The sequence below is a fragment of the Leptodactylus fuscus genome, chromosome 8 (genome assembly GCF_031893055.1).
Source record: "Leptodactylus fuscus isolate aLepFus1 chromosome 8, aLepFus1.hap2, whole genome shotgun sequence".
NCBI classification, from domain to species: Eukaryota; Metazoa; Chordata; class Amphibia; order Anura; family Leptodactylidae; genus Leptodactylus; species Leptodactylus fuscus.
The window spans coordinates 40652278-40667115 of record NC_134272.1 but is presented as its reverse complement, the minus strand read 5'-3'; the positions used below and the strand labels follow the sequence as shown (position 1 = coordinate 40667115).

General features: G+C 39.8%; 1 protein-coding gene across 2 annotated transcripts in view; it reads left to right on the top strand.

Annotated features, from left to right (window-relative positions):
* Positions 1–14838, top strand: part of GLS (glutaminase) — a 267993-nt gene that overhangs the window by 124332 nt on the left and 128823 nt on the right. For both annotated transcript variants that reach the window (XM_075285137.1, XM_075285138.1), the window contains exon 9: positions 13646–13704. In XM_075285137.1, coding sequence (XP_075141238.1) covers positions 13646–13704 — 59 coding nt within the window. The remainder of the gene's footprint in view (positions 1–13645; positions 13705–14838) is intronic.

Sequence of the window (14838 nt, the reverse complement as noted above, 5' to 3'; positions counted from 1 at the left end):
TGCTTTGGAGCCTCTGGCACTGGACTGCTTGACCGTGTGCATGGCATTATGAAGTCTGAAGACTACCAACAAATTTTGTAGCATAATATAGGGCCCAGTGTGAGAAAGCTGGGTCTCCCTCAGAGGCCATGGGTCTTCTAGCAGGACAATGACGCAAAACACACTTCAAAAAGCACTAGAAAATGGTTTGAAAAAAAGCACTGGAGACTTCTAAAGTGGCCAGCAATGAGTCCAGACATGAATCCCATAGAACACCTGTGGAGAGATCTCAAAATGGCAGTTTGGCGAAGGCACCCTTCAAATCTCAGGGACCTGGAGCAGTTTGCCAAAGAAGAATGGTCTAAAATTCCAGCAGAGCATTGTAAGAAACTCATTGATGGTTATCGAAAGTGGTTGTTCGCAGTTATTTTGTCTAACAGTTGTGCTAGCAAGTATTAGGCTGAGGGCGCCAATACTTTTGCCTGTCCCATTTTTGGAGTTTTGTGTAAAATGATCGATGATTTGACTTTTTTTCATTCTCTTTTGTGTTTTTTCATTGCAAGCAAAATAAATGAAGATATTAATACCAAAGAGTTTGTGCTTGCAATCATTTTCTGGAAGAAAATGAGTATTATCTGACAGAATTGCAGGGGTGCCAATACTTTTGACCAACACTATATCTGCCAAGTATTTGATGGAATTAGATTGCCATTTAAATAGAAAGAAATCCCTCCATCCATGTTTTGTTGTCTATAAAAACTGGTAATTTCTCAGATTTATTGTAATTAATGCAAACCAAGAGACTTCAAAGTATTCACAATGCTTGGTATTATCATTGGCATCATTGGCGAAGATTTCTGTCTCTTGAAAGTTCACCTGAACCCACATAAAGGGGTACAGACCCACCCATCTGTAGTAAAAGATCCAGTGTTAAATTAAAATATAAGTGGAACAGGCAAGGGGAATTCCTGAAGAGTATTGTGGGTAGGATTGTGCAGCAGGTGCGGCCATGACATGGGTGTCGCAGCCTGTTCCACTGCACAGTCCAGCATTGCAAGGGTTAACCTTCCTTGCAGCAGCCGGGCGTGGTCAACTGTTTGACTGACTGGGCTGTCGACCAATGTGCGCTCGGCGTGGGCAGCTGGGCTGTTTACTTGTGACCGCCCCTTACCTATTTAAGGGGGCTGGTCTGGACGCCCGGTGCTCTAAGATCATTCCTCAAACCCAAATGGTGTGCGTGAATGCGCACGCAAGGGTTCCAGCCTGAACAAACATTTAGTTGGCCTAGCTAGCAATTACCCCTGAGATAGCAATGCCATTGTTAGTTGGCACCATGCTGCCTTGTGTGTTGTGTGGTGAATATCTCAGTTGGCCTTAGCTAGCTTTACCCCTCAGTCAGTATTCACACTGAAGGTTGTTTGGCAGTAAGCTGCCTTGTGGGTTGGGTGGAACTGAGGCACACAGGGTTTAGTCGGTCTCTGTCTCGTCCAAGAGTTTTGGCTTGACAGTTTAGTTTGTTGTAGCGGCTGCTCTGATCTGCACAGGTTGCTCTGTGAATTAAACAAGAGCACACCCAGCTAGTTTAGTTTTCTGGCAGTGACACTAACTGCCAGATCGTATTCACACCAGGGTGTTTTGCAGTTTAGAGTCCAGTGGGCTCCGCAGTTTATTTTAGTTTAACATATCCTGCTGACCGTATCAAGTATGTAGTGAACACAAAATTATTGTAGTTTCCTTTTTTTTCTTTTATAACATTTTATAAATTTTCTTCTATTAGTGGAATTTGAATTTCATTTTTCTTGAGCTGTGCTGTTTTCTATTCGCTCGTTCAACATGCTTGAACAGAGGTGATGAAGTGTTATGACTTCCAGGATCACTTTTGATACCTTCTATATGAACACCCAATTTGTTATATCCCAGTCTTGTGGGATAAAGCCTGTTTTTATAGAGTCCTTAACCCTTTCCTGATATACGCTGTACTAGCACGGCACATGCCAGGTGTGTAACTATGGCGGCCGCCGGTCGGAATTTTTTTTACAGCTTCCCAGTACATTATACAGAATAATTAATTGTGGCATCATGTAGAAAAATTTGTCCCGCAAAGATTAAGACTTTGTGTGGCTCTGGGAGTGGAGAAATAAAAAAGTTATGGGGTTTAGAAGGAGGGGAGTCCAAAACAAAAATCAAAAAATGCCATCGGCGGGAAGGGGTTAAAGGACACAGCCCAAAAGTGCGTTAAGGACCAGGCCTATTTTTTCAAAACTGACATGTCACTTTAAATGGCAATAACTTTGAGACGCTTTAACTTACACAAGTGATTTTTAGAATGTGTTTTTGTAACACATTATACTTCATGTTAGTGGTAAACACTAATCAATATTTTTGTATTTCTTTATAAAAAAAAAAAAATAGGAAATTTGATGGAAATTTGGAAAAAATTGCAATTTTCAAAATATTAAATTCTCTGCTTTTCAGACAGATAGTTATACCACCCAAATACATGAATAAATATTATCTACCATATCTCTTCTTTATATTGGCATCATCTTTTGATTGTATTTTAATTTATTTTGGACGTTACAAGGCTTACAAGTGTAACAGCGATTTTCCAGATTTACAAGAAAATTCCCCAAACCAATTGTTTAGGGACCACTTCAGTTCTGAAAGGAATTATAAAGGCCAATATAATAGAAACCCCCATAAATCACTCCATTTTGAAAACTGCACCCCTCAAATAATTCAAAACAGTATTTGGGATGTTTGTTAACCCTTTAAGCAATTCATAAGAATAAAAATAATATGGAGGTGAAATGTAAACATTTCATTTTTTTTCACTAATACATTCATTTAGACCTAAAATTCACACATTCACAAAGGGTTAAAGGAGAAAATGCATCTGTCAGTTTATCGTGCAATTACTTCCGAGCACAGAAATACCCCACATGTGGGTGTAAATTTATATTTGGGCACATGGCAGTGCATGGAAGGGAAGGAGCAACACTGGGCTTTTGAAAAGCAGATTGTGCTGGAATAGTTTTCAGGCACCATGTCTCATTTGCAGAGCCCTTTTACAGTTGTTTCACAGATTTTACTAACATTGGGATGTGTAAATGAAAAATGACTAAAAAGTCACTTTATCCCCAAAGTTATCATTTTCACAATGGGTTAAATGAGAAAAAGCACCCCACAGTTTGTTAAACAATTTCTCCAGAAGATGGCAATACCCCATATGTGGTCATAATTTGCTGTATGGGTACATGGTGGGGCTCAGAATAGAAAGCGCACTATTTGACTTTTGGAGGGTGGATTTTGCTGGAATATTTTTCAGGTGCCACTTCGCATTTGCAGAGCCCCTAGAGTACCAATACAGTGGAAACCCCCTAAAAGAGACCCCATTTTATAAACTACACCCCTCATAGAACTTATCTAAGGGTAGATTGAGCATTTTGACCTCACAGATGTTTCACAGATTTAATTAACATTGGGACGTAAAAATGAAAAATTACTTTTTTCCCAATAAATCGTCCATTTAGCGCCATATTTTAAATTTTTGCAAGTAGTTAAAGAATTAAAAGCCCCCCACAGTTTGTTACACAATTTCTCCTGAACACAGCAATATACCCCATATGTGATCATAATATGCTGTATGGGAATATGGCAGGGCTCAGAATGGAAAGAGCACTATTTGGCTTTTGATATACTAGCTTTTTCATCATCCTCCTCCACCATTGTTCCCAGATTATTTTTGAGAAGAACCAATGTATGTTTTAAGAATCTTATTTATATAATTGATGACAAATATTTTGGGGTTATTTTTTAATTTCCTTGGCAATGAGCCTCTCTGTCTTAGTCTTTGCTGATTGTATCTTTTTCTTTACACATCTTTTTAGCAGTAGAATTATTTAGTGTTTCATCACTTCCCTCCTGTTTTAACTATTTCTTTATCTCATTTATTGCACCCCTTCCAGTAATGCTCGACCACAATGTTTATTCTTTTGTTCCTAACACATTTATTCCTATACAGTATATATCGTTCACAGAACAGTGAACGATATTTACTGCTTATCAGTATAACAGTGAAAGTGCTTTTAAAACCACTTCCGGACCGCCCATAAACTATAAACGTCCGGGAAGTGGTTGCCTAGTTCTGACAGGACGTATCGGTACGTCCAATCAGAATACAGCAGCTGCACGGAGATCGTGCAGCTGCTGAAGCTGGGAGCCGGCTGTAACTTCAGCCGGAGCTCCCAGAGAGATGGCAGGGAAGGTTTATTTCCTTCCCTGCCTTCTTGATCGCCGTGTATACAGCGCTCAATGAGCGCTGTACACACGGCTATGGGCGCTGCCATGATGCGGCCACCCTATGACCCGGTGGTCACGTGATCCCCCGGGCTCAGTGTCTTATAAGAGCTTCTGGGTCCTACAGGACCCAGATCAGCTCTGTAAGTTTAAAAAACTGTGTGCAGGAGGCTGGATTCCTCCTGCAACTGAGGCTAAATGTACCAGCCGCAGTTACAGGGGAAATCAGCCTCCTTAACAAACAAAAAAAGTGATCAGTTGTCCCCAAAGGTCTCTTATGACCTTATGGGGACACAATCTGAAAAAAAAAAAAAAATAATAATAAAAAAGTTTAAAAAAATTAAAATAATTTAAAAAAATAAATAAAATAATACGCTAATAAAACGCCGTTATTAAAGGTTATAGCCCCACCCCCGACAACACCATACAAAATAAAAATTGCCGTAATGGAGAGGAAAAACTATTTTATAAAGTTTTTCAGTAGTACTTTGTTATTAAATAAAAAAAAAATAAAGTGAAAACTAGACACAATTTCCCTCCTATTTTGTTTAGATTTTCCTGGATATAAAAAAAATTAAAACACATTCGAAAATAAAAACAACATAAAAATAAAGCCCTATGTGTCCCCGAAAAAAGACACAAAAATTAGTTGAATTAGACATACGAGAAAAATGTTACAGCCCTCAAAACCGCACATACAAAAATCCCCGAAAATGTGTCTTGTCCTGGACCACAAATTGGTCCGGTACTGAAGTGGTTAAAAATGTTCCATTTAGCCTATGTACTTTATTTTTTAAGGACTTTGTTCTAGTTTATGCCCCTAAGGCCATCACTTACTTGAAACAAATTGGTCTGAAGTTTAGTGTGTGTGTGGGGGGGGTTTATACCTCCACTACTAAACAACTTATTAGCCCTTTCCCAGCATCTATCATATTATTATGGCGGATGTGAGATATTTAAATATGGTGGCCACTCAGGAGTTGAGTTGTATATATAATCAGTGATCAGGCCTCCTTGGGTTCAAAACACATAGGGGGTCTTAAAATAAAAGTGCTACAAAAAATTTTTTTACATCATTCCTTTTCCATGCATAAATGTGCATAAATTAGATAAAACACATACACATTAATTATCTTTGTGTCTAACAATGCCCAGTCTACAAACTGAAAAAAATATTTTTCCTTTATGGTCGTGTTGTTCATTTAGCTCTTTTTCCTGAATAGAAGAAAGTACATTTGGTCCCACAAAAAAAATGTCTTGTGCTTCCCCATACATGCAAATAGAAAAAAAGGGTGTCAGAGCATGGTGACATTTTTTTCTTTTGCAATGTTTTGGATTTTTGTCGAGGGGTTAATAATATACCAACCCATAGTATACACTTTACAAACAACCCCCATAAGAAAGTTTTGCAAATGCTGTGTTTACTCAGTTCCACCCCATTCTGAATTTTCCTTCCAGCTTTCTGGTACATCATACAGAATATTAAATTAGAAATTACAGTTTGTCCTGTAAAAATTAAGCCCTCGTAAAGCTCTCTGAATGGAAAATTAAGAAATTATGGCTAATAAGAAGGTAGGAGTTAAAAGGGGAAAAAGTGAAAAATGCCTGCAGCGATAAGGAGTTAATTAGAAGCAAAAGACCCTTTGAACGTTCTCGCTGCTGAGGCTTGCCTGATTAAATGGGTATTCCCAACTCGTTTGTTCACCACAATGCAGGCTGTGTGCTCTGTTCACTTCCTGGTTTCCTTGTTAAATTGAGGGGCGGGGAATCACTTGCTATCTCAACGACAAAGCCAGCTCTGCTATCTCTCTTCATGGCAGTACATGTTTACAGTCAGTAATGAGGGATGGTTGTAAATAAATTAGCACAGTATCACTGGAAGATGCACAATATGAAGCTGATGTAGCAGAGTTGGATTTGTTAGGTGATGAGAATCCCAAACTTACATGCTACTGTGGCAGATGTCACAGATGTTGTAAGCTTGGATCTGGTAGAACAGAATGCAAGACTAAGGATAATTGATAATTTTCAGAAAGCTCACTGAGCAAGCAATTTAGTGGGTTAGTTAAGAAGAGTTGGAAAGCTGGAAGAGCAACAGAAAGAGAAGTAGATGAATATGGATAGAAGATGATCCAAGAAAAGAAAGGCCACTCCTGTTTCTGTTCATCTTCACAAAATAACCAAATTTGGTGATGTTAGACATGGCCAACTCCATATTTTGGCAGGCCCTAAGGCCTATGCCTCTAAAGTTCGCAGGGGAGAGTGGGCCTCCTGTCAGTCATGTAAGAGGCCCAATCAGTTAAACCCAGTGAGTGCTGGGATTCATAAAGAACATCATATCTGCTCTTACTGCATGGACTTTATCTGCTGTTTAACCCCTTCCCACCAATGGCACTTTTTGACTTCCTGACCAAGCTCGATTTTTCAAAACTGACCTGTCAGTTTATATGGCAATAACTTTGGAATGCTTTAACTTACCAAAGTGATTTTGAGATTGTTTTCTCATAACACATTATACTTCATACTTTATTTTTTTCCCCGTGCAGCGTAAAGCATAAGTAACATGTTACCTTTATTCTTCAGGTTGTTAAGGTTACAGAGATACCTCATTTATATTATTTTTTAATGCGTTGCTATTTGTGCAGAATAAAATTCAATTCAGGGAAAAAAAATCAATTAATTTTGCATCGCCATCTTCTGAAAGGCATAACATTTTTATTTTTCGTTGGACAGAGCTAGTTGAGGGCTTATTTTTTGCGGGATGACTTGCTTTTTATTGGTGCCATTTTAGTTTTCATCTGACCATTTGATTACTTTTTATGGAACATTTTGTAAGGGAAAGATGGTGAATAATCATTATTTTGTGCGGTTTTCTACGGGGTTTTTTAATGATGTTCGCCGTTCGGGTTAAATAATGTTTTAATTTTATTGTTCAGGTTATTATGGATGCGGTGATACCAAATATGTAATGTTTTTTTCTATTTTTCTTTATTTTACATAATAAAACATTTTATATGGGAAAATGGGATTTTTGGGGATTTATTTAATTTTAATATATTTTAAACTTATTTAAACTTTATTTTTACTCTTTTATATTACTCTTTTTTTTTTTTTTGGTGGATTGATGCAGTGATCTGTTGATCTCTGCTTCACTAGATGTACGCTGCAATACACGTGTGTAGAGGAAGCTGTCAGACTGTGTAGACGGACGGGGCTGACAGCTTCCTTTTTGGCAGTATCAACCAGGTACGTGGAGGAGACGGAATGGGGCAGACCCTGACTGATCAGACCCTGGGCTGCCCATTACCAACACTGGCACCCCCCAAAACCATCACAGGGGGTGCCGATCGACACCATAATATACCGAAACCCCTGAGATGCCGGCAGTCATGTTTGACCACCAACATCTCAGGGGTTAACACCCGCGATCGGATCCGGTTCTGACCGCGGGTGTTACAGGGCATTTTCAGCCGTATGTTACGGCTGACACCCGCAGGGCATGGTGCGCACACAGTTTCTGTGTGCGCACCATGCAGCTGCCGTAGTACTACGGCGGCTTGTGGGAAGTCCTTCCCGGCAGCGTCATACTGTTACGGTGGATGTCGGGAAGGGGTTAAGTAAATAATAAACAAGAATGAGGAAAATGGCTGTCTTTTTTTAACTTTGCGGTAGATGCAAATACAGGTGCTCTATCTGCATGTGTCATTTTTTTAGAACAACAAACTGAAACATTTGAACCTAGTGTCAGGGTCTGGGGTTGCTAGGTGAGGTGGCATAGACACAAAAGTCCAGATTCTTTAGTCCAAAAACAAAGGTAGAGTTTATTTTCACTCAAAAAGGTAGTGCAGCAACAAAAGGAAAACAATACGAAAATAAATTCCTGCCCGGCTAGGCTCTAACTGAACATAAAATCGGTTACCTCACCTAGAGCAACATAAATCCAAAAACCAGTAGAATCATTCACGACACAGCTCCAAAAATATGACCTCTCTGTCAGCTCTCCATTCAAACTCTGCTGGAACATCCTCAAAGTGTGAACTGGAGGGGGGTGGAATGACAGGTCCCACTACCAATCCTGCCTATCATTCCTAAAAATCCAGCCCAGTACTGAGCATTTACCAAAATGCTCAGCAGACCAAAGTTGTCTGCTGAGAAAAAACATTCCTGAAGTTTCCTCATCTCACCCACGTGAGTAGTCTGGCTGAGATGTACACCCCCTCCATTACCTGACCAGCCGTCGACTTACACTAGCCTTAGCCATGCAGTGGGAATGCAGGAACATGTTCAAACACTGAGGTATGGTGGTGATAGAAATAAGTTACTGTTACAGAAAGAGGCCAGGTGGATCCTAAGGACAGATGCCTTGGGACCATTTGGTCTAAATGAAAAAATTATATGAGCATGTTTTTTTTAACGCCTTCCCGCCTCAAGCGTTTTTCAGTTTTTGTTTTTGGCTCCTTGCCTTCAAATCCCTGTAAGGGTGCATTCACACGGAGGAAAATGGTGAGGAATTTGGTGTGGATTTTTCCACTAGTGAAATTTTCCTCTAGTGGAAAAAAAAGCTAGCAGACCCATTGAAATCAATGGGAGGCTTTTTTTACACACCAAATTCCTCACCATTTTCCTCTGTGTGAATGCACCCTAAGAGTAATTTAGATTTTATGTCTCATTTCAGTGTAATATGAGCATGTGAGGTTTGTTGGCCTGATCATAATATTCATGTTTAGTGTATAGTAGGAGCTTGTCCACCTTATGGAGAAGAATATCTTTTATTTGTGCTCGTAAGTCTAGCGAGCCTGAAGCCCAACAAGGCATAACTTAGAGTTACGTTTCAGCTTAGTCTCTATATTAATTTGCCATAAATCGTACGCTTAAAGTGGGAGAAAAGGTGTCCCTGAGGGGAGGAATGTCCAAAAGGTCGGAGAAGGACATATTGAAGTCCAACAATTATGACAGCAGGGGGAAGCTTAGCAACTTTATTTAGAGCTCTAGTGAAGAAATCTGTTTGTGAGGAATTACATAGTAGATGAGGTTGGATGAAGACAGTAGTCCATCAAGTCCAACCTATTCTACAGTATCCTACAGTGTGATCCAGAGGAAGGCAAAAAAAAAAAATGAGGCTTATGCCATTTGCCCCGTTTCATGGGAAAAATTCCTTCCAGACTGCAATCTGGTAACCAGTATAAAACCCTGGATCAACTTGTCCTTAACCAAATCTATAACCAAAAACCATATTTTTCTGTTAAAGAAAGACATCCAAGCCCTTTTTTGAATTTGTTCATTGAATCCACCATCGCCACTTCCTCTCTCCTCCAGACATAGAGGATGTCCCCTTGTTACTTTCACTGGCTTAGGGGTGAAAAGATCACTATAAAGTTCTTTGTGCTGTCCCTTCATAGATTGAAATTAGGTATCCTCTTAGATGTCTTTTTTCTAAACAGAATTCAATCTCCTCATAAAGCGATCCCTGATCACATGGATCGCTTTATGGAGACATTGAATTCCATGAGTGGCTTATTCTGCACTTGAAAAAGGGCCCTCAGGCGGCCCAAAACACGTTATGTATTTTTGTTTTAATACTCACCTCATTAAAATGTCTTTTCTACTTGAAACTTTTGACTCTGTTTTCTTCTGCCTACCAGTGAGCGTGGATCCTCTGTCACTGACTTAGATCCTTGCTGTCGTTGTCTAACCTTAGATGTGGCAGACATGTAAAACAGTAGTAAAATAGTCAGGTTTGTGAGAAAAGCCACTAGTCCACCTTACATTGCCGTTCTATTCTTTGATATACTTACATTCATGGGTATAAATAGATCAATAGGCTGGGCCCGGAGAAGTGAGGGGGCCCGTGGCCAGTTGGAAATGTCCAGGGCCCTGGACCATCATGATAGTAGACAGAGAAAACCTGGTTCCCTGACCGCTATAACTATTGTTAATGGAAAGGGGCCTGGCTGGGCCCCTTTCCAATAAGTGCTAGCCCAGGGGAGGTGACACAAAATAAAAAAAAATACTTATACTCACCAGTCCTGGGCCCAGCATCCTCTCTGGCGCTCTTCTGGCTGGTGACTGAGGTGACCAGGTGAGGTGTGTGAGGGCCACTATGGATCATATAACACTGTATGGGGGCCACTAGGGAGCATCTAATACTATGTGAGGTCCACTGAGGAGCATTTAATACAGTGTGCTGGCCACTGCGGAGCATCTAATACTGTGTGGGGGGTCACTGCGGAGCATCTAATACTGCATAGGGGGCCACTGTGGAGCATATAATACTATGTGGGGCCACTGCGGAGCATATAATAATGTGTGTGGGTCACACTGGAGCATATAATATTATGTGGGGCCACTGCGGAGCATATAATGCTGTGTAGGAGCCACTGCGGAGCATATAATAATATTTGGAGGCCACTGTGAAGCATATAATACTGTGTAGGGGCCACTGCGAAAGCATATAATATTGTGTGAGGGCCACTGTGAAGCATATTATACTGTACCAGTGTTTACATGCCGGGTGCTGCTCACTCACTGTATTTTTCGTAACTGCAGTTTTGGGTACTAAAGCTGTATCTCTTTCAAGTATCTGAGATATCGCTGCAGCCCCCATAACCATCACTATCTAGAATTCGTTCTAGGGAGAGGGTGGGGCCCCAGAAAAAAGTTGGACTGGGTCAAAAAGACCTTAGTTATTTCACAGATTAGACTGATATTTTTAATTATATTTACTGTTAAGGATAAAACTATCTGTCTACTATTTTGTAGTTCACCTTCATGCAACCAAAACAACTATGGCCTGTTAACAAGACCTCTGAAGGTATGCTCTGGTATCTGGCAACAGCAGATTCATTAAGTCTTTTAAGCTGTCAGTTGAAATGTCCATGAATCAGACTTTTCAACTGTGCTCTTCAACTACATCCCATATTTACAGATGCTTAGCTAGGTTATAATTTGTAGAGTTTAGAGGGTAACTAACCGTTGAGCCTATGTGAATTTCATCAAACCATTTCTTACTAATTTTGCAGTGTGGCTGGACATATTACTCTGTTGAAAGAGGTCACTGCAGTTAGTGAATACTGTTGTCATAAAGTGGTATATTTCTTCAATGATGTGTAGTTAGTTGGTAAGTGTAAAAGTAAACCAGAACCAAGGTTTCCCACCAGAACATTTCCGTTATTATCTCTACCTATTTATCTTCTTCCCAAAATGTATCTAGGTGCAATCTTCTTCCACATGTAATATATCCAGCCAATCTCATGATATAAAAGAGATTAATTGATATTTGGTTACATTCTTCTATTGTTCCAGCTCTGATGGGCATGTGGCAATTGTACATCTGCATGGGTACTCTCCCTTTTCTGTAGACTGAAAATTCAAATATTTGAATGTTTTAGACAGAACTTTGTATTTTTTCTAATAGGACACATGGTGGGATCTACTTTCCTTCGGTAATAATAATCACAATGCTTAAATTTACATTCAAGTTTACTGTATCCCATTACCCTGTTTTCCCCGAAAATAAGACACCCCCCCTTCACCTTCTGGATCACATACAACCGGCAGTCATGCTAGCGCTCGCTAAGGAAGCATCAACATGACTGCCGATTGTTCCCCACTGCATAAGACATCCCCCGAAAATAAGAAAGGTCATATATTTCGTTAGATAATTTAATATAAGAAACTGTCTTATTTTCGGGGAAACAGGGTAGTCTGCTTCAAAAGTAGTCTATGGCCCGGTTCACTTCTGCGTTCAGGTTTCTGTTCGGGGAGTCCACTTGGGGATCCCCTGAATGGAAATCTATACTCATAAAAAAGTGGTTACCTGGGAAACTCGCGGACCCCATAATGGGATCCGTGTGATTTCCACTCAGTTTCTGCACAAAACATGTGGAGAAAAAAGTGCTGCTTGCGGAAACAGAATAGTGGTATATTTCATGTAGCAAAGGGACCTTTGGGACCTACAAAAAAATTCCGCTCAAACCAGGGAAAGACGCCCAAGTATATAAAATGTAACTTTTATTAAGCTTCATAAAAAAAGTTACAACATAAACCTGGAGCTTAAAGTCATAATATTGGAATATTATGACTTTAAGCTCCAGGGTTACTTTGTAAACTTTTTAAGAAGATTAATAAAAGTAAAATTTTATATACTTGGACGTCTTTCGGATCTTTCCCTGGTTTGAGCGGAATTTTACTTGAAGATTGTTATCTTAAACTGGCTGGAGTCCGCACAGTGATCCTTGTCTCCCGGGGTGAAGGACGTTATATTATCCATATGGTGAGCTGAAAATAATTTTTCTTTTTTGGTATTGTTGCACCTTTGGGACCTCACAGGGTCTGAAGTCTGGTAGTGTCTCCTACTGCTGCATCCATATAGCCATGTCCTTGCTTGATGCTAATATAGAGATAAGGTATGTCTGTTCTCACAACATGTGAGACAGAATGTGTTTTGAGTTATCGTTCTAATCTGCTCAGATTTTTGTCCTGTGAAAAATTGGCTTTAAATTTCTGCCTTTTGCAACCCTTATACACCTTTTATATTACAAATCAGCACTCCCATGTATATTTAGATCAAATGGAGGATCAGAGGGACTAGATTAGTGTGACTATGATTAGAGAAAGATTCCTTAAAGGGATCCTATCATTCAGAAGGTGTTTTTTCTCCCTAACACGTCGGAATAGCCTAAAGAAAGGCTATTCGTCTCCTAACTTTAGGTGTCTTCTCCGCGTCGCCGTTAGACATAAGACATCTAAAGGTAGGAGAGGAATAGCCTTTCTTAAGGCTATTCTGATGTGTTAGAGAGAAAAAATACCTTCTGAATGATAGAATCCCTTTAATATTATCGTAAGTAATGTTTCTTTCTTGAGCTATGTACCAATCTCTTTTGATTCTGAATTGGTACCTCCACAACACCAAGCAGTTGGACCTTGCAATCTACTGTCAGGACAGTCAGAGGTAAAACATACCGGATACTAAAATATTAAACAATGTTTTTCTTGATTGATTACAAAAACTTCTAGAGGAGAGAACTTGGGATACAGTTACAAAAGAGTAATTCTTTTGCATTCCTTTGTACATTAATATGCACTTTAATTACATGCTTAAAAGGAGATGATGGTGGGAAGAGCCAGTGGCCAAAATTTGTTGCCACTTTGCTGATCACAGCGTAGTATACTATCTTCCAGTTATAGAGATGCATGCTTATGCATATACAGTATAATGCCTTCATGGAGTATTTAAAATAAAGTCCTGAAAATTCAATAGCAGCATAGTATAAAGTATCTGATATAGGGTAGTATGTACTAAAGTTGAGAGTTCCTGATTTGTTTATGTTGTTTTGTTCTTTTGTCTTTTTTTGTTTGACTTATCTAGGTAATGCAATTCCTAAATAAGATGGCTGGTAATGAATATGTTGGATTCAGCAATGCCACGTAAGTATACAGTACATGGTACAAAAACGCATTTTCTGATATAACGAACAGCAGTGATATGGAATTGGGTAACACCAGGGCTCTGGACAAATTTTGGCTCGAGTCATAAAAAAATTCAGACTCTGGCTTCAGAATAATATGTTAAATCAATTTTTATTAAAGGGATCCTGTCTTTCAAACACATTTTTTTTTCTGAGTAAGACTCCTACCTTTTGTTGTCTTCTCCGCGCCGCCGTTCCGTAGGAATCCCGGTTTTTGTCAGTATGCAAATGAGTTCTCTTGCAGCACTGGGGGCGGGACCCAGCGCTCAAACAGCAATGGGGGCATCCCCAATGCTGCGAGAACTCTCCAGCGACGCCTCCATCTTCTTCAGGAACATCCTCTTCCTGTGTCTTCTTCCGGCATAGGCAGTGAAACTTGTAGGCCTCGTGCAGAGCAGACTGCGCATGCCCACAGGCCACAAGAAAATGGCCGATTACAAAGTATTGTAAGCGGTCATTCTCTTGTGGCCTGTAGGCATGCGCAGTCTGCTCTGCCTGAGGCCTAGAAATCTGAAACCTGCATCGGAAGAAGCCGGGTGAAGAGGACGTTGCTGAAGAAGATGGAGGCGGCGCTGGAGAGAGTTCTCTTGCAGCATTGGGGATGCCCCCAGTGCTGTTTGAGCCCTCTGGCTTCCCTCAGTGCTGCGAGAGAACTCATTTGCATACCGACAAAAAATGGGATTTCAAGCGAACGACAGCGCGGAGAAGACAATGAAAGGTAGGAGGAGAATAGCCTTTCTTAAGGCTATTCCAACGTATTATTCATAAAAAAATGTGTTTGAAAGATAGGATCCCTTTAAAGAATTTTGGCATAATAACAGTAAAGTCAAAGTCAATTAATAAAACGAACACTGACGCCTACAGCCCCCCAAACAGGTATAGGGAATACGAAAATGTCCAAAATAAAATGTTTAATTAATTGTTTGATTATATTATACAATTATTAATATTGTATACTTAAATGCATAGTATGTTGCATATTTACTTTCAAAGGAATTCAAACACTGGCTTTTTACCTACAGTTCTGGATGAACCAAGAACACTGTAAGCTATTGTCTTAATTTTAAGCCAGGGATCTAGAGGTATCATTGGT